At 38.7% G+C, this 20,169-nt stretch overlaps 1 protein-coding gene across 4 annotated transcripts in view; it reads right to left on the bottom strand.

Annotated features, from left to right (window-relative positions):
- Window positions 1-20,169, bottom strand: part of Ralgapa2 (Ral GTPase activating protein catalytic subunit alpha 2) — a 366,249-nt gene that overhangs the window by 182,453 nt on the left and 163,627 nt on the right. For all 4 annotated transcript variants that reach the window (XM_045156189.1, XM_045156188.1, XR_006638510.1 and 1 more), the window contains 4 exons: window positions 18,914-19,090; window positions 5,850-6,043; window positions 4,805-4,903; window positions 4,415-4,570 (listed from right to left, as the gene is read on the bottom strand). In XM_045156189.1, coding sequence (XP_045012124.1) covers window positions 4,415-4,570; window positions 4,805-4,903; window positions 5,850-6,043; window positions 18,914-19,090 — 626 coding nt within the window. The remainder of the gene's footprint in view (window positions 1-4,414; window positions 4,571-4,804; window positions 4,904-5,849; window positions 6,044-18,913; window positions 19,091-20,169) is intronic.

The raw sequence follows: 20,169 nt of genomic DNA on the forward strand, positions 1-20,169 counted from the left end.
CACACCATATTATAACATTATGCTTTAGGGTTAAAATTTGTTGTGTCAGTCGTTGCTCCAGACCAGAAGAATACACCCTTCTTTACCTAAGAGGGCTCAGCTTTTTAGCTGCATTACAAATTATGAAAATATAACATTATAGATGAAAATGAAAAAATCCACATTTCCCAAAAGTTTATATGCAAATCTGTAACAATAATTATATATTACTGTAAGCTCTGCATTTGAAAGAGAACCTAACTTTGATGTATAACAGACAAATTACATTAAGACAGTAAATCTGTAAGTTATTGTTAAAAAATAGTTTACTTATTTTAAGAAAAGAAAACTTTCCAGTCTTTGATATATGTTCTTACAAACATGAAAATAAAATTCCTTTCCTCAACTGTCCTTTTCCATTTCACACATATTGATCTTTCCATATGTTTTAAATAATCATGAAATTAATAGAAAATGTTTTTAATAAATCCAAATCATAGCTCCTTTCATGTCAAAATATTTTGGGGAAGACTGAGGTGAAAAGCTTCTTTAACATAACAAAAAACTAAGAAAAACGAAGAACAGCTTTAGAAAAGAAACTGAAAGATGACAGAGAATGAGAAGACATTTGCAGGTTGGTAGGCAATGTAAGGAGCCTGAAGTGGATGAGACCATGGCCAGTGTCCAGGTTAAAAACAAACAAACAAGGGAGGGATCAAGTCAAGGAGTGTTTGATCAACATGTTAGCTGTCAATCACTGGGAAAGACATACTCAATGGGATGAGCCAAGCCTGCACTTGAGTCCTAGTACCCTTTGAATATGTGGCATTGAGCAAAAGTTGATATTTTCTGAAATCTTATTATTCATAAAGCAGGTCATAGTGCTTAACTAACTGAACTACAGAGAAGAATCAATGGGATACCACATGATCTTAGTACCTAACAGTGCTCATATAGATAGATAAAACAAACATTCTCAAACATCACTACCCTCACTTCCCTATACACACATTGCTAGCATACCAGGCATAAAGCAGCTAGGCAGAGGCCAACAGGAAGACCTATTCATGAACAGGCTGGGCAGCCCTACAAGTCACTCAGAGTTTTCTTCAAAACTTACAGTTATTGTGAAAGTGTTTATGACCCTAATTATTTTGAACCAGTAATGGGGTCAATGTTTTAAAAAATCCATTGTCAAGGAAAAAATAAATCTATTTGGCGGTATGTTTTCAATCATTAAAATAAACCACAAACCCACACAGCATTTGGACTGTGAGAAATACTACAAGATAAGGTCATTGTTTACTTATTAAATTATTGTTATTAAGATAACTAAAATTAGCTAAAACAACACAAGAATATTATTTTGGATCTACTATGTTTTTCATCTTAGCTATTTGAAAATGACTAAATTTGTTTACATAATGAATTTGGTATGATATTAGAAACAACCATGGTTTTACATAATTGGGCCCCAAAACACCAGGTAATCTATAAGACATTTATTTCAAAGGTAGATTTTTAAACTTAAAAGTCTCCAATTATAACAAGCAGCACTATATTTGACAAGATTTTTAACATCTGAGAGCTTTATTTATAACCTAATATTTTATTAGTCACTAGGGACAAAATTTTGATACTTTCAGACTCCAGGTAGTATTTTGTAAAAGACCATGGCACACACATCATAATGTTCAGTGTCCCGGGTCTTGTAGCAGTTTACAATTGCATGTCTGGGTTGAGCAGACAAGTGTGCCACCCAGAGGTGAAAGGAGGAAACATAACTTGGATTTTATTTGTATGATAAAACTAGTAAAGGTTTAATTTTAAAAAATTGTTCACTATTACTTATCTTAAAAAATGAAAGAGTTAAGAAGTCCCTTCTACATGGACAAATCCTTTTAGTACCAGGCCACATAGAAGTATAACTTTGAGACTCTCACAAAATGGAAACAAGCCCTGACATGGTACCAGCCACAGGTGCACAGCTGGCCAATTAAAAAATTGAATTTAACTGTATTCTCTGTAGCAAATGCCTTCTTTTCTTTCTATAATGAATATAGCATGTGTTTCCAGAAGTACATATAAGTTCTGAAACAACCACTATGATCTATTTAGACATGTGGACCAAAAGTTAAACTAATTAGCCAGAGACATTTCTTACTTAAATGAGAAAAGTTTCTTTCATTAGAAGGTTTTCTGTGTAATTCTCTTCTGGCAAAAGAATAAAGTTTATTTAGGATAATTTTGTTTGGCAGACAGGGCTTCTAAAATATATAGTAGCAATAGTTAAGTAAAATGGCAAATTCTATTAAACCCACATAAAAATTCAGGCTTCTAGTGGCCTGAACAATAGGCTGATTATAGAATAGAGATTTATGATATCCCTGGTTTTATCCTAGAAGTCTGGATATTGGGATTACTACTAACACTGGTCTGTCAAAATTTTAAGATTTACATTATTTTGCAACAAATCTACATAAGATCAGTCTTCACTAAACTGAAACATGACATACTGAAATGTGAAAGTGTTTTAAGCATATGATTTCAACACTCTTTCTGCATCTAAAAATTTGAAAATAATTCAGAAAATCATGTTTTAGTAACATTATGACATGCTCTTCCTTCGTTTTATTATTTTATTTTCACATCAACACACATTTAAACAGAAATGATTTAAAACTCACAACTATTTGTGATTTTCTATATTCTATAGTAGCATTATTTCCAAATAACTTTTTCTTTAAAAATCTTGGCAAAATATGCCTTAAAGAAAAGTACTGTTAAACAAACCTTTCTTTTTTGGTTCCACAATTAGTGAGTTCCAAGAAGTTAATTCTTTTCCCTATTTGTACCCCCTAATCTCCCATGCACCCAACTTTGCATCATTCTGAAAATACTGCTTCCACCTGCTGAGGTGGCTGTAGGACAGTTAAGTAGAAATATAAACAATTATACTTGATGTTTGGTTTTACACATTTATTTAAAAAATAAATGAGGCTATGGGTCTAAGCCCTGACAGCTCTATCAATGTCCTCTAATCGCTACTCATTTCAGAGTAAATATGACAAGGACAATGTACTGGGAGAGTACAAATCATTGCTGAAAAAAAAGCTCAATTATAATAGCTCAAAGCATGTAGCAGAGAATATACTGGCAAATTCTCAAGCACTGGAAAGTTTAAGCACATGCTGAAACAACAAAAAGTCATGAAAATTTTTGTTAGCTAGAAGATACTCAAGAGTGAGTCCAGTACTTACACATGCAAGGCAAGCACTGCACCACCAAACTGCATCTCCAGCTCCATGAATGACCCTCTTAGCACCCTAGCAGTATAAAATAATACCCTGTATGTCTACATTATGCACTCAAGGGGTAGAAAAGAAATACAGAAAGGAAAGATACCTGGTATTTAATAAATGATTCAAGTTCACTGACAAGTATGAGCAATTTAAAAGGTAAATTCTGAAACATTTCCCATAATTTTAGTTGGCTAAGAAGACTTACTGATAAAATGAAATGCCTTAATTTGTTTTTGAATCTGCCTATCCTCTTCCCATCTCCAATGGTTCTACCTTAGTTCTTATCTTTGAAAAAATCTGTATTCGTTTAGACACTTCAATTATTTCTTGTCTCAAGACCCAAACTCTCATTGCATTCTACCACTGCCCCATTGTAAAATCCAAATGCAGTCTAAAATATTCTCTATTAAGTACAAATCAGTTACATCATTTGCTTGGCTGGTATTTCCCTATTGGTAAAAGTATAGCCATTTGCCTCTCTCCTCCCTCCCAAGGGAGGCAGGCCAGGAACTAGCCACCTCCTATACTCTAAATCCAGGGTCTGGGGGGGGGGGGTGTGCAGGGGGAAGAGGAGGAGAGATGCCTTGAGGACGTGGGTGGGAAGAGGAGAAGGAGAGACACCTTGAGGACATTGGTCTTTTTGTTCCTACCTAACTCAAACTTTCATTTCTTTGGAAAAAAATTAAAATACAACCATATCAAGAAATGTCAAGACCCTTACTTTATGGGTGAAGTGCTTCACAGAAAAGAAGCATGCTACTAAAACAGCAGTATCTAAACATGTTTAATTGACGAGAACCACTTTCTTCAAACAATGCCTAATGCAGAACCAGAGAAATAGCTGAGATGGTACTCTGAGGTTGTAAAATAAGCAGATTAGATCATGTGGTCACAGAATCACATTCAGACTTAATTCTGACATAATGTAATGTGGGGGGGGGGAGATGAGAAGCAAGGATGTGATAAAACATGATTCACACATTTAGAGATCTCTGTGGCCACTGTGTGGGAATGCATTGAAGCTACTGAGAAATGCAACATTTATGATGCATTTTCACAAGCCCTGATACCTGTAAAGAACAACATGCAGTTTTACCACAATGGGCAATCATGATAAAGGAGTCACAGAATACCTGGTCCTCGCTGGTCAGTCCCAGGTGCATCACCAGGTAAAAATGCACCAGAAAATCTGAGTTTGGCAGAACATCCTGGCGCCTGGTCATCATGGCACAGATCAGCCTGTAGGCTTGCAGTTTGCCTTCCTTATATTCATTTGGCAGTGTCGTGGCCTGTCAAGGAGATAATGTTTCTAGATGAAATCAAGGCCCGATGCAAAACATTTTGACATTTCATTCACTTCTCAGTTTTCCAGCAGAGTTGTTTATGAAGATGTGGGATGCAATGGTTTTAGTAAGACCTAGCCTGTCTTCAAAACATGCAGTCTTGGGCAATTACACATTTTAAACTCAATTTCAGAAAGGAAGAGGAAATTACAACAAAAGCATAAACACAAATCTACTTGCCTTAAAGAGCCATGATGCAAACATTCTGAGTGGTGGGATCAAGAGCGGAGGAGATGGAGACGACTGGTTATCCAGGCTGACTGCAAGATTATCCCGTATCTAACTCAAAAGAAAAGTAAAAGTGACACTCCATATATCACAGCAGAGCAGTACTGTCTTCCACAGCCTTCCTAATACAGCTATTTCTAATTAGGTTTATAAGTACAGGTGAGAAAGCCATAATATTTATAAGTTTTTCTTCTATTGTAAGAATTCTTGTCCTTTTAAATTGTGCATTTGGCTTACTACATGTGGTTGTAGGTCTATATACAAAATGAGGGTACTGTTGTTTTCCTAGAAGATGAACTGTGGAGGCCCTGAGCCCCAAATAATTAGGGAAGACTAAATAAAACTATTTTGTATGAACATTAATCACGTTTTGGAAAATAGATGTAGTATCAGGGAAAAAGTACATTTAGTTGAAAAACAGCTGGGCATGGTGGCACACACCTTTAATCCCAGCACTCAGTAGGCAGAGGTAGGAGTATCACTGTGAGTTTGAGGCCATCCCGAGACTACATCGTGAATTTCACGTCAGCCTGAGCTATAGTGAGACTCTACTTTCGGGGAGGGGGGAGGGGGGAAAGCCAGGATAAAACTCTATGCATCTTTAAAATGTCTATTCCCAGAAATAAGACTAAATTTTAATACTGGTTATTTTTATCAAATGGTGATGTAAATATTCTTTGTAGTTTTTTATAGTTTTCAAAAAGCATAATGTAACCAACATCACTTTAACAAAAAGAATAACAAAAACCCCTTAACATTCTGTTTTTAATATCCTGTACTAATATTAAACTTTTGCACTAAATAAAATCATTCTTTGGCATTTATAAAATAATAAACTATAAACATTATGATTTATTATTTACTAATAAAATATACTAATTCTAATTACTTAGTCTTCCAAGGAGTGCTCAGTGGTTAAAGGCAACAGTTTATATGTTAAATGATATATGTTAATCAATTTTCCTAGATTACAATAAAAAGTAACAGCAAAACACACCTTTGCCAGTTTGTACCAGAGTTCATAGAGATAGCCAAAGACCTTGGCATGGATTCTGGGTGACTTAATATTATTAACATCTCCAAGAATTCCCAAGACTCTACGCCATAATACAGCAGCAGAATCTGGATGCCAACCAGTGAGGTTCCCTCCAGCGATTATACTGCAGTCATCTGCAAGGCATTCACTGCTATCTGTGGAAAAAAAGCAATTGATTTCATCACCACAGCTTTTCCCCTTAATGCAAACTCCCATGCTTAGAATTTATGTGTTCTGGGACAGGGGAGATAACTCAGGGAAGGGCTTGCTGTAAGAGCAAGAGAACCTGAATTCTGATCTCCACCACCCCACCTGAAAGGGAGATGTGATAGCATGTGTCTGTTATTCCAGTGCTGGGAAGTCAGAGACAGGAGGATCCTTAGGGCTTGCTGGGGAGCTATTTTTATTAGTTTCTTGTTGCTGTGAACACACACCTGACCAGAAGTAATTTAAGGAAGGAAAGGGTTTATTCTGGCTTATAGTTTCAAGGGGATACCTTCCATCATGGAGGGTGTAGCAGACAGCTTCAGGTTCACTAAGGTGAACTTCCAGACCAGGGACAGTTATGGAGGAAGGGATATTTATTGAAGCCTACAGATCCAGGGGAAGTTCCATAAATGGCAGAAGAAGCTGGCCTGCCTTCACAGGACCAAGCAGACAGAAAGTACAAGCTAAAAGCCAAAAGCCAAAAGCCAAAAGCCACACAGCACACTTCAGGAGCTCCAGCTAGGTACACTTTGCGTATCTTTAGATTGAAATCTGAAACCCACCATCACACCTTAAGATCTGCCCAGTGACACTGCCTCCAGCCAGGTGGCTGCAGATGCAAATTACAAACAAATAAAAAACTGAATATATTGGGGGCCATCTATTCAAACAACCACAGAGAGAAAGGCATGGCAGCAGGAACAAGAGGCCAACTTATCACATAGCTATCAGTCAGTAAGCAGAGGATGAAATGGAAGTGGGACAGGCTATAAAAACCTCAAGATCTGCCTCCCAGTGACCCACTTCCTCCAGCAAGGTTCCATCTCCAAAAGGTTCTACAACTTTCCCAAAAAACCACCACCAGCTGGAGACCAAGTATTCAAAAACATGAGCCTATAGGAAACATTTTCCATTCAAACCACAACATTCTGTCCCTGGTGCTATTCTGTCCCTGATGTCCACAGGATCACAGCAATTTTATGATACAAAAACAGTTCAACTTCAAAAGTGTCCCTAGTCTTTAACAGTCTCAACCTTTCAAAAGTCCAAAGTCTCTGAGATTCAACGCTCTCTCTGTCTCTCTCTCTCTCTTTTTTTTTTTTTTTTTTGAGGTAGGGTCTCACTCTAGCCCAGGCTGACCTGGAATTCACTATGGAGTCTCAGGGTGGCCTCGAACTCACGGCAATCCTCCTACTTCTGCCTCCCAAGTACTGCGATTAAAGGCGTGCACCATCACACCTGGCTTCAAGGCACTCTCTTAACTGTGACTCCCTAGAAGACCAAAACCAAATGACATACTTCCAGTATATAGCACAGATTAAACATTCCCATTCCAAATGAGATGAATGGGGTCATATATATGAAAGATTGGATATCAAGACTGAAAACCAACAGTACAAACACCAAATCATGCTGTTCCATAAGGCTTGTGATGAAATCCTCTGGGCTCCAAAGGGCTTAGGTAGTCCTGAACCTCCAGATCTGCTGCTGGCACTCTCTAGGACCAGCTCTACACTGAGCTTAGTGCATTTATTGACAGATGGTCTCATGGGATTGGCATTTCCAACATCCTAAGGTCTCCACTGCAATATAGGCTTCATCTTTGTGGCTTCATGTAATGGCCTCTCAGGGCCTTCTTTCAAGAAATCAAACCCTGCGCTATACTGCTTGACCTCAGTGGCTCTCTGAAACCATGGGGCAAGATGCCATGACCCCTTCAATGTTGCAGTTTTCATGCATAAAAAACCAGGACCTCATGGAAGATACTGCCAAGTTCTGCTGCCAACTTGGGACGGAGCTTGGCCCCATGAAGCTTAGCTGCAGTAGCCTCTGAGTGCTGACCATGAGGAAACACTTCCCTAAGCTGTGGCTTTCCAGGAGCAGGAAACACCTTCAGCATTTTCCCTTCAGGATTTCTTCTCCTTTCCAAAGAATTTGCATCATTATTACAAATTAGAGGTCTCTATGGGTATGATCTTGCCTTCAGAGCACCTTGTCTATTGTCCCAGTACAGAGCAGTAGGCTTCTCTTTAATGGCCCTAATATCTTTAACAATTAGAGTCACTTTCTTTCACAGCACCTGTATCCTTTATGTGGAAAACTCAGAATTTGCTCCTTTCTTTGTCATATGGCACATTTATGTATTTTTGCTCTGCTTGTTGCTCCCCACTGTAGAGCTGGATCATAGCCCTCAACAGTAGCCATGCCAAAGATGGAATGCTATTCTACCTTGAAATTTCTTTGCCAAGCAAATGAGCACATTACTTTAAATTCAAATCCAACCTCATTCAAGTTCTCAAGACACAGGCAGAATGCAGCCAGATTCTTTGCCACAAAATCACATGAGCTACCTCTAGTACAGTTCCTGATAATCTTTGTTCCCCTCTGAAAACTCATGAGCCTGGCTGCCACAGTTCACATTTCTCTTGGCCAGTTGATCTTCCAAACCCCACCAGAAGGGCTCTTTATTCTCTGCTTACAGTATTTTAGGGCTTCCCTAGCCCAAAGTTCCAAATTGTTTCATATTCCTCCAACAAATTAGTTTCAAAGGCCTACACACCACAGTTGGGTTTATGACAGCAAATGGCCTCCCTTCTTGGTATAAATTTTATGTATCAGATATTTTCTCATTATTGTGAACAAATATCTGGCCACAAGCAATTTAAAGAAAGGTTTGCTCTTGGGCTGGAGAGATGGCTTAGCAGTTAAGCGCTTGCCTGTGAAGCCTAATGACCCCGGTTCGAGGCTCAACTCCCCAGGACCCACGTTAGCCAGATGCACAAGGGGGCGCACGCATCTGGAATTCGTTTGCAGTGGCTGGAGGCCCTGGTGCTCCCATCCTCTCTCCTTATCTCTATCTGCCTCTTACTCTGTCTGTCACTCTCAAATAAATAAATAAAAATATTTAAACAAAAAAAAAGAAAGAAAGGGTTTACTCTAGATTACACTGTGGCAGGGAAGGCATGGCAAAAGGAGCAAGAGGCTGGCTTGTTACGTTGCTGTTATAGTCAAAAAGCAAAGGATGAACAAGAAGTGGGGCCAGACTATAAAACCTTGAGGTGTTCAGCAAGGTTCCACCTCCTGAAGTTCACAAATATCCCAAAACAGCTGAGAATCAAGTGGTCAAACACATGACCCTACGGGAGACAATTTTATATTCAAACTGCAACCCTAGTCTAGCCAAGATAGTGAGCTCTAGGTTTAATGTGAGATTCCTAGGCTTTATAGCATTAAAGCATGTTTAATATGTGTTAAGGTGAAGGAAAGAAACAGCACATCCTCTAAAGTGGAATTTCTACAAGCAAAGAACAGTCACAGCATGTGTGTATGTATGTGTGTATATATGTGTGTGTGTGTGTATAAACAAACATACACATACACACACAAACACACATACATACATCCATCCAACTGAATGGTTTCTTTTATTCTAATATCTATTTTTGCTTAACACATCACTGGAAGGTGATACTAAAAATTTTTCCTATAATTATATCAGTAATTCCTTATGTTTTTGCCAATTTTTGGTTCTTATTATTAAGTTAATATAAAGTTAGTTACCAGCATCACTATTAATTTCTGCTTTAAGCTTTTTTTTTAAGGTGGAGTCTCACTCTAGGCTGACCTGGAATTCCCTATTTAGTCTCAGGCTGGTCTTGAACTCACAGCGATCTTCCTACCTCTGCCTCCTGAGTTCTGAAATTAAAGGCATGTGCCACCATACCCAGCTACTGCTTTAAATTTTAAAAAAAGTTTATATTTATTGTGTTAGCTAATTTGTTTGGTTATATTTCTATTATTTTACTTTAGGCTTTCTGTGTAAGTCACCTTTTATCTGCTTCTCTTTTTAGTCTTTGGAGAAAATCTGAATTGCCTTGCCTCTATCAGTACTTTCTTTCTCTACTTTCGTGCATTTATTCATTTTTTAGTAACAAGATTATTCTCAAATCATTCTATTCCATCCAGCATATAAATAAAGATGGACTGACTTCTGTGTTTTCAAGGCCTCCTCATAACAACTAAAACACAATCTCTTCATCTGAGAAAGTCAAGTAAAGGGGGACACCTGGGCAACAAGGAGTAAGAAGGAATGGATCTGAGAAGAGCGGGTCTAGGAATGGATCCAGTGTCTATGTTGCTGATGGGCAGATCCTGAGACACTGAAATGAAGGATTCAGTAAGGAGGACAGATGGAGTCATGGGAAGGCCTTCTACAGCAACACCATTTCTTCTTCAGAGAAAGTACACGTCTAACTCCCACAGACACATCATATACTCAACTGAGGAGACATGTTAACATGGACAAATATCCAAACTGGAATCCCTACATGCCACGTCAGAAAGGCCCAAAGGCCTGGAGGGCAAAGCCTATTGGTCTTCTTCGTTCTGATTTTTATAAAGCCTCAAAAAGGAGGACTCCTCCTGTAGTAAGTGCAGTGTTAAGCCAGTAGTCTTACAAGGCACAGTGAGGCCTTATTGCTGATGAATTAACAGAAGCTACCAGGTGAGGAAGCAGCATATTATGGCACTTATTTCTTTAATAAAAATTGCCATATTGTCTTTAATCCCACTAGGGGGAAAAATAAGAAGAATGATTATTTCCAGCTTTGTTTTATTCTCTACCATAACTTTAAAATGTAGGCATCCAGGCGAGATCAGTGTTAGCATCCCAATAGCGCTGACCCTTTGCTGGAGTAACAACCCACACTAATGAAGGCCAGTACCTCATCACCTGCACTGCTGTGCTAATACAGCAGTTAGCTTCTCACTGGGACAAAACAACCAACAAGAAGAAGTTCATGGAAGAAAAGGGATTATTTCTGGCTTACAGTTTGGTATGTGTGTATGTGTGTGTGTGTGGGGGGGGTGTTGTTCATCACGGTGGGAACGGCATGGGAGGAGCAGACAAGAGAGTGAGCTAAGTGTGACAAGCAGAGCTGGCCCTAGCACTATGAGGCTCACCTCCAAGAAACACTTCCTCCAGCAAGGCTCCACCTCCCAAAGAATCTACCAGCTGGTGGAGATTAAGCCTGAGAGTCAGTTACAAACACATGAGGCTATGAAGGTCATTTTACAAATCACCACAGCAAAGTAACAGATCCTCAGTTATGAAAGAATCCACATTAAAAAAAAAAATATGTTTCAATACTGCTTTGTACTTAGAAGAAATTCATGCCTTGGTGATAAACTTGGGCAACACCCCCATCACATTATCAAAATATACTGAGTTGCTCAGAAGGTTTTCAAATTACTTTACTGATGTTTTCAATTACTGTGAACAGGATTTTAATGAGTTGGAATGTTTTTGCCCAAAATATCTTGCTGATGGCAAAAGTTACTGAACAGATGCTGACATTTTACATGTAGATGGCTCCTCAATGAAGGAACACTTAATTAAAAATGGGGATTTAAGAGATTTCAGAAAAATCTCATGTTCACCTCCAAAATATCAAATTATTTACTTTATTTTCATTAGCAGGCTAGAATGCTTGCCTAGTATCTTCTTGTTTCCTTATTACTAAATGTGATGGAGGGATTTAAACTTTGTTATTACAGGAAAAGTCCCTATAAACATGTAACATTTTACTGTCTCAAAACACATACATGGTTTTAACAAATATAAAGCTTAGGAAATGGAATGGCAAATATTAAAAAAGGATTTTAGCTATGAATTAACTCTTAGTAATTAGCAAAATAGGTACCATGACTAAGGAGCCATTTCATATAGTTGGGAATTTTGTGTAGGTCTAACAGAGCACTGATGAAATATAGCTCTTGTCTATGAAAATGACTTTCAATTTTGATTTGAAAACCATACAAAGATATAATCTCAAATGTTCCAGTTAAGCATATTAGTTCTATAGGCAGAAAATTAAGGACTAGATTCGAGGATCAAAGTGAAGGAGCAGTGAGTTGACAATTCATGCCACTCCCCCCCTCCCCCCCCCACCCCCGCCCCGGCCACACACACACAATGTACACTGATTCTCCTCTCCTTCCTCATCTGCTTTCCAAGGACATTACTGTTCAACTGAAAGACTTTAGCTGGGTTTGGTGGTACACACCTTAGTCCCATCACTTGGGAGTCTGAGGTAGGAGGATTGTTGTGAGTTCAAGGCACAAGGAAAAGCTTTAGAAGTTGAACTACCAAATCGACTATTAACTATCACTATTATTTTTATTTACTTATTATTTGACAGAGAAAAAGGGGGAGAGAGATTGGGCACGACAGGGCCTCCAGCCATTGCAAATGAACTCCAGACACATGCACCCCCTTGTGTATCTGGCTAACGTGGGTCCTGGGAATTGAACCTGGGTCCTTTGACTTTGGAGGAAAGCACCTTAACTGCTAAGTCATCCCTCCAGCCCTATCACTATTATTTTTATTTATAATATTTCATGATGCCAAAACAGATTGGACCCTAGATAAAACTCCAAAAATGTATGTGATGATATAAAATGTAGTGTCATGTAACAGTACAGTTCATATATACAACTATAATCAAAAAAAGCAGGAGTGGTAAAAGTATTTTTTTTAATTTTTTGACATTTTCATGCATGTATACAATGTATTTTGATCTTATTCCCTTCCGCCCCCCATTAACACAGAAGCAATAAAAGAATTTTTATAAGCAACATTTAGATGTAGGTCTGTGATAAATACATGCAATAAGATTCTAAAACCACCTTACATGCTTATTTTATGAAGGTTAAAATGTAATCTAGTAAAGTGCTTGCTATGCAAGCCAGAGGACCTGAATTCAGATCCTCAGCATCCACATAAAATGCTAGGCAAGGTGGCACGTACCTATAATTCCAGGGTTTGCTGATTAGCTTGCCCAGCAAATAGATCTAAGTTCTGGGCACTGTGAGAGATCCTGTCTCAAGGGGAAAAGAGGCAGAGAAATGACAGAAGACATCTGACTTCTACCCCTGGCCTCCACACGCACCTGTACATATACACATGCCCATATGCATATAAATACACACGTATACATACAAAAAATTAATTGAGCCGGGCATGGTGGCACATGCCTTTAATCCCAGCACTCGGGAGGCAGAGGTAGGAGGATCGCCATGAGTGCAAGGCCACCCTGAGACTACAGAGTTAATGCCAGGTCAGCCTGAGCTAGAGTGAGACCCTACCTAGAAAAACCAAAATAATAATAATAATAATAATAATTGTTATTGTTATTATTATTATTATTATTGCTGTTCTTCTAAACAATAACCCAGAGCATAAAACATGATTTGATAGGCTGGAGTCACAAGAGGCCTCTCCTGCCAAGGCAATAGACATTTCTCTAGATGGCATTTGCTTCAAAAAGTTTAAGCTTTCGGGCTGGAGAGATGGCTTAGTGGTTAAGCGCTTGCCTGTGAAGCCTGAGGACCCCGGTTCGAGGCTCGATTCCCCAGGACCCACGTTAGCCAGATGCACAAGGGGGCGTACGCGTCTGGAGTTCGTCTGCAGTGGCTGGAAGCCCTGGCGCGTCCATTCTCTCTTTCTCTCTGCCTGTTTCTCTCTCTGTCTGTTGCTCTCAAATAAATAAGAATAAACAAAAAAAAAATTTTAAAAAAAGTTTAAGCTTTCATTTCCTATCTACAAATTTTATTCCTCTGGAAGTAATTACAAGCATACTATAGCTGTATTTCCTTGATCTAAGGGCCAGGTCTTCAATTCTATCAATTCCATTGATCTATATTTTTGTTTTATGCCAATACCATGCTGTTTTGTTACTGGGGCTTTGTAATATAGCTTTAGACCAGTTATAGTGAAACCCTCAGATGTGTTTCTTTTGCTGAGGGTTTGTTTAGATATCTGAGGCCTGCTGCCATTCCATATGAATTCTGACATTATTATTTCTATCTCTGTGCAGAATAATGCTGTAACTTTTATTGCATTAAATCTGTATATTGCTTTTGGGAGAATTGCCTTTTTTATTCTTTTTTTTCAGGTAGGTCTCACTCTAGTCCAGGCTAATCTGGAATTCACTATGTAGTCTCAGGATGGCCTTGAACTCATGGTGGTACTCCTACTTCTTGCCTCCCAAGTGCTGGGATTAAAGGTGTGCACCACCACTCTCAGCTCAAATAATTGCCATTTTCACAATATTAATTCCACCTATCCATGAAAATGGGAAGTCTTTCCATTTTCTCACGTCCTCCTCAATTTCTTTCCAGAGCGTTTTTCTTTTCATTACATAGGTCTTTCACATCCTTAGTTAGTGTTAGTCCAAGGTATTTTAATTTTTTTCTGGCTATTGAAAATGGGACAGCCTCACTGATTTCTTTCTTGTTTATTTGTCCTTTGCAGGAATAAAGACTACTTGATTTTTGCATATTGATTTTGTATCCTGCCACTTTGCTGAAGGAATTAATCACCTTTAGAAGTTCTAAGGTAAAGACCTTTGAGTCAAATTAGCTCTATTTGCAGATAAAATGATCTTATGTATAATAAGATGTATACATAAGATCATTTTATCTGCAAATAGAGCTAATTTGACTTCTTGTTTTCCAATTTGTAACCCTTTTATTTCTCTCTCCTGTCTTACTGCGTCAGCAAGGACTTACAGTACTATGGTGAAGAGCAGTGTTGAGAGTGGGCATCCCTGGTCTTATTCCCAATAACAATGGGAACTCCTTGAGTATTTCCCCACTAAGTATTATTTGGACTCAGGTGCTTTATATATAAGCTTTATTATGTTGAGATATAAACTCTCCACACCTATTCTCTCCAGCATTTTGTTCATGAAGTGACTTTTTTTGTCGAAGGCCTTCTTTGCATCTATTGAGATCATCATGTGGTTCTTGTGATTAATTTTATTTTTGCGGTAATATTACATTGCCTGGTTTCCATATGTAAAACCATCCTGAATCCGTGGGGTGAGTCTTGTTTGATCAAGGTGGACAATGCTTTTGATTTGTTGTTGAATTCAGTTTGCAAGGATTTTGTTCAGGATCTTTGAATCTAAGTTCATCAGAGTTATAGGCCTGTGAGTTTTCTTTTCTTGTATTTCTGCCTGGTTTTGGAATTGGGGTGATGCTAGCATCATAAAAGGAATTAGGGAGCCTTCCCTGCTCTCTGATCCTGTGAAACAGTTTGAGAAAAATTGGTTTCAGTTCTTCCATGGAGGTTTGATAGAATTTGGCTGAGAAGCCATCTGGTCATAGACTTTAATTTTGGGGTAGGTTTTTCATTATCTTTTTAATCTTGATGAATGCAATAGGTTTGTTTAGGAGATTCATCTGCTCTGAGTTTAGTTTTGGTAGGTAATGTGTCTAGAAATTGATCCATTTCTTCTAAATTATCAAATTTTGTGCAGTAGAGGTTTTGGAAGTATGTAAGTCCTGATGATTCTTCCAGTTTCACTGATGTCTGCTGTGACCTCTAACTATTAATTTCTGATTTTGTTACTTTGAGATTTCTCTTTTCACCTGATCAAACTGGCCAGGGCTTTATCAATCTTGTTTATTTTTTCAAAGAGTCACCTCTTTCTTTCAACATTTTTCTTAATTGTTTTCTCAGATTCCAATTAATTAATTTCTTCTCTGATCTTGGTTATTTCTTTCTAACTGGAGCTCTTAGGGATTCTTCTTGTTTTTCCAACAACATCTTCAGGTGGATGGTTGGGTTATTAACTTGAGATCTCTCCATCTTTGTTATGAAGCACATTTAGCACACATTTCCCCTCAGGACTGCCTTCATTGTATCCCATAAATTTTTATAAGTTGTGTTTTCATTATCATTCAATTCTAGAAAGTTTATGATTTCTTCCACAACCCATTCATTGTTTAAAAATGTGTTGTTCAGTCTACAGGAGCTGGTGGAAATCCTGATGTATTTCTTGTCAATTTCTTGCTTTGAAACATTGTGATCTGATATGATACAGGAAGTTAAACTATCCTAAATTTATGAAGAAATGCTTTATGGCCTAGTCTATGATCTATTTTGGAGATGGTTCCATGGGCTGCTGAGAATAATGTCTATTCTGTAGAACTGGGGTAGAATGTTCTCTAGATGTCCATTAGATCTAGTTGATCTATGGAGTTGTTGAACTCTCTTATTTCTCTGTTGGTTTCCTGTTTGGATAATCTTGTTTACTGATGATAGTAGAGTATTGGAGTCCACTGCTATGATGGTGTTAGTGTTTCTGTTTGTTTTTTTTTCTTTTTAATAGGATGTAGTAGAATTTTTTTTTAATTTTTTTGTTCATTTTTATTTATTTATTTGAGAGTGATAGAGAGAGAGAAAGAGGTATATATAGAGAAAGGGCACACCAGGGCCCCCAGCCACTGCAAACGAACTCCAGATGTGTGCGCCCCCTTGTGCATCTGGCTAGCGTGGGTCCTGGGGAATTGAGCTTCAAACCAGGGTCCTTAGGCTTCACAGGCAAGCACTGAACCACTAAGCCATCTCTCCAGCCCTAGTGTTTCTATTTTGTTATCAAGTCAGTTTTGTTTTCTAAACTGTGGGGCACCTGTGTTTGGTACATACAGATTTATGATGTCCTCATGCTGAATTGTTCCCTTGATGAGTAAAAAGTAGCCTTCTTTTACTTTTTGATTACTTTTGGTTTGCAGTCTATTTTGTCAGATATTAATATAGCAATACCTGCTTGTTTCTTATTTCCATTTGCTTGGAAAATCAATGTCTAGTCATTTATTCTGAGAGAGTATCTGTCTGAAGTGGTGAGGTGGATTTCTTGAAGACAGGAGGTCTTCAAGGGTCCATTTTTCTGATCTACCCTGTTAACTTTTGTTTTTTGATGGGTGAGTTAAGACCATTAATATTTAAGATTATAATAAAGATGAGGGTTGTTTTCATCCCTGCCATGATGGGTTGCTTTCTGGGGTTTGGTGCTTCCTTTCAATTTATACTTTTTTGAGCCTGCTCTAGTTTTGGTTAGTGTGATCATCTTCTTGTAGGCTCTTGCAATTGGTTGTTTGACTCTTCTGTGTGGAGTATTCCCTGAAGTATTCCCTGTAGGTTGGCTTTGTGTTCATATAATCATAGAGCTGACTTTTAAAAAAAAAATCATGGCAAGTTTTCCTTTCACCATCTATTACAAGGTATACTTTTGCTAGGATACTTTCATTGGGTCCACTATTTTGGGGCAAAAGCCACAGATTCTTAGACTTTGAAATGTTCCATTCCAAGCCCTTCTGAAGTAATTCTGATGAGATTGCCTTTGTATGTAGTGAGTAGTTTCTCTCTTGCTGCTTTTAGCACTCTCTCGTTTTTGTTAAGAGTTTTAACTATGATGTGTCTTGGAGACTTTCTTCTTTGGTTCTGTTTGGTGTTCTGTGAGCTTCTTGTATTGGATGGGTCTCTCTTTTGAGAGATTGGGAAATTTTTCTTCAATATTTTGTTGAGTATGTTCTCTAGGCTTCTGGCCTGGATTTCCTCTCCCTCTGGTATTTCCATGATCTAGATGTTTGGTCATTTTAGGGTATCCCATAATTCCCTCATAGTCAGTTCACATGATTTTTTGAACTTAGCAGGTGCTTTGGACTCCCAATCAATTTCTCCTGTCTTGTCTTCCAAATCTGAGGTCCTGTCATCTTCATGAATGACTTAGTTATTGAGGGGTTCTAGAGAGGTTTCTAAAAGTTCTATTTGATTTTTTTTTTTTTTCCTGGTGTGTTTTTCTGTATTCTGCCATCTCTTCTTTGAGGTGCAATTTTAGGTCGAGGTCTGATTTTCATGATGCCTCTTGGAATTCATTCTTGCATTTGATCATGTCATTACGCTTAATCAGCTGATTATTGAGTTCCTCTGTTTGTTGACCTACTTTCAAGTCATTTATCTCTCTTTTGAGGCCTCTCTGGGTTTTTTTTTTTTTTATTATGTTAAGTCTAGTGACAAAACTGAGTGCCCTAAGAGAAGATTCTGCTCAATTTCATTTATGCAATCATTGGTTTTTTGATGATTTGCTTCTAGTTCAGCAATTTGTTTGGTCAGGATCACAAAACTTGTTGTGTTTTCATTTTTAGGATTCAATTTCTGTTTGTTTGTTGTTGTTTTTTCCTCTATATTTTCACCAGAGGATTCCATTGAAGAACTAGCCATCCTTGGAGGAGATCTCTCAGTTTTCTGACTTACTTTTGTTGTGTGTTGTGATCTACCCATCTCTGGATAAAAGTCTTATTTTACTAAGGAGGAAGCAAGTATTAGTCCTTGTAGGATCTTCAGTGGGTTTTCTGATTTAAATTTAAACTGTATTGGAGTAGGATAGAGTTATTACTACAGATGTGCAGATTGTGGCTGTTCCAAGTACAACAGGGGAGCCTGGGGAACTAGGAAGAGCTCTGTACTCACTCCATGTGTACCCTCTGACATAGAGCATCTGGGAGCTAGGGATCCAGAGGGTGGTCAGTCAGGAAGCTGGAGCAAAAGGCCTACTTCCACAGCATGAATGTAGATTCCAGGCTTTACCTGGCCAGCAGCAGGGGTACCAGGACCAGGGAACTTGGAGGTGGGTAACTAATTAGGAGCTCTGACTTACTCACCCTGTGGGCACCCTCTGGTGCAGGGGTTCCAGTAATCGGAGACCCTGAGACTAGTTAATCAGGAAGCTGGGAACAAAAGGCCTACTTTCACAACACGCAAACAGGGTCCAGGAAACAGAGCCAGGAAATGGGGAGGTGGGGAACCAAGTACTTTTTGTTTGTGTTCTGCAATGCTGGGGCTCAAACCTACAGCCTTACACACGCAGGTGGTTGGGGCTGCCATTCCAATTTGGTTGTGCTAAAGAATCCTGGGTTTTTGTAAGTAAGAAACTCTAGGAGTTCTTAACTGTTTGTAGCAATACCATTACCTGTTAAATTTGAAGCATCAGTGGGACTCAGCTGTAACCAATGGCGTGCATCAGAGTCACCCACAGTGTCAGTGGGCGTGTGCAGTTCTGGGTCCTCCTCACATGTTTGCCATGAGCTCATGGGAAGCTCTGCCTCATTGCTGTAGCCCACAACTGTGTCACTGCTGGTACTTTCACCTGGCATAACAGAAGAACCCAAGCTTGAGAGAGCAGCTAGCTGAGAATCAGAACATTCTTCCACAGCAGACAGCAGGATTTTTTCAGGGGTTTGGGCAGAATGTGGATGGGGTTCAGGTGGTAACCCTATGGGACTCTTGGCTAATCAAAAGAAACTATCCAAGTATGGAGCATTAATAAGCATTAGGAGCTCCACAAATATGTCTTCATTTCAAAGTGTCTCCATTCAGTAAGTCTACATACTCCAAAGACTACACCAAGTCCTAAGTTTTCCAGAGATTCACAAGCAAAACGGGGTGGCTGGAGAAAGAAAAGGAACATGGTGTAACTGATTTCAACCCAAGTCCCAGTTTATTCTGCATATTTTAGCCTAATACTTAGATTTAAATCCAAGGAGAATCATCTAGGGTGATTTTGGAATGAGGTACCCCACAACAACAGATTTGCCACAATGAAAATTCTCTCCTTTACACATTAAAAGTTTGGGGGCTGGAGAGATGGCTCAGTGGGAAAGGGCTTGTCACACAAGCATACCAACTTAAATTCAGACCCTCAACATCCACATAAAACAGATATGGTACCATGTGCCTATAATCCCAGTGCTGCGGAGGCAGATATAGGAGGACTCCTAGGTGCTGTTGGCTAGCTCATCTAGCTAAATTAGTGAGCTCTATGTTTAATGAGAGACCCTGTCTCAAAAAATAAGGAGCAAAGTGATTGAGAAAGATGCTAAACATCTGTCTCTGGCCTCCATATGTACACACATGCACAAATATAAGAACATGTATGCATGCACATACAACACACAAATACATACACAGAAACACTAAATATTTTGATTAGTCATGATGTAATTGTACTAAATTTTTATGACTTACAGGATCATTTACTTAATCTGACAGAAAAATGAATATAGACAGTTCTGCTACTTGAATATTCTTCCTGCTTCCTAAGACTGTATGTGTCCACCTTTCTGCCTGCTCACCCTTCCAACTGCTGTCTGTATCTGCTAGTGACTGCCCCCCAGCTTCACTGTTTCTAATCTGCTGTCCTCTATTCACTTGCAGAGAACTGAAAGT

Source organism: Jaculus jaculus, chromosome 8 (genome assembly GCF_020740685.1).
Source record: "Jaculus jaculus isolate mJacJac1 chromosome 8, mJacJac1.mat.Y.cur, whole genome shotgun sequence".
Classification (NCBI taxonomy): domain Eukaryota; kingdom Metazoa; phylum Chordata; class Mammalia; order Rodentia; family Dipodidae; genus Jaculus; species Jaculus jaculus.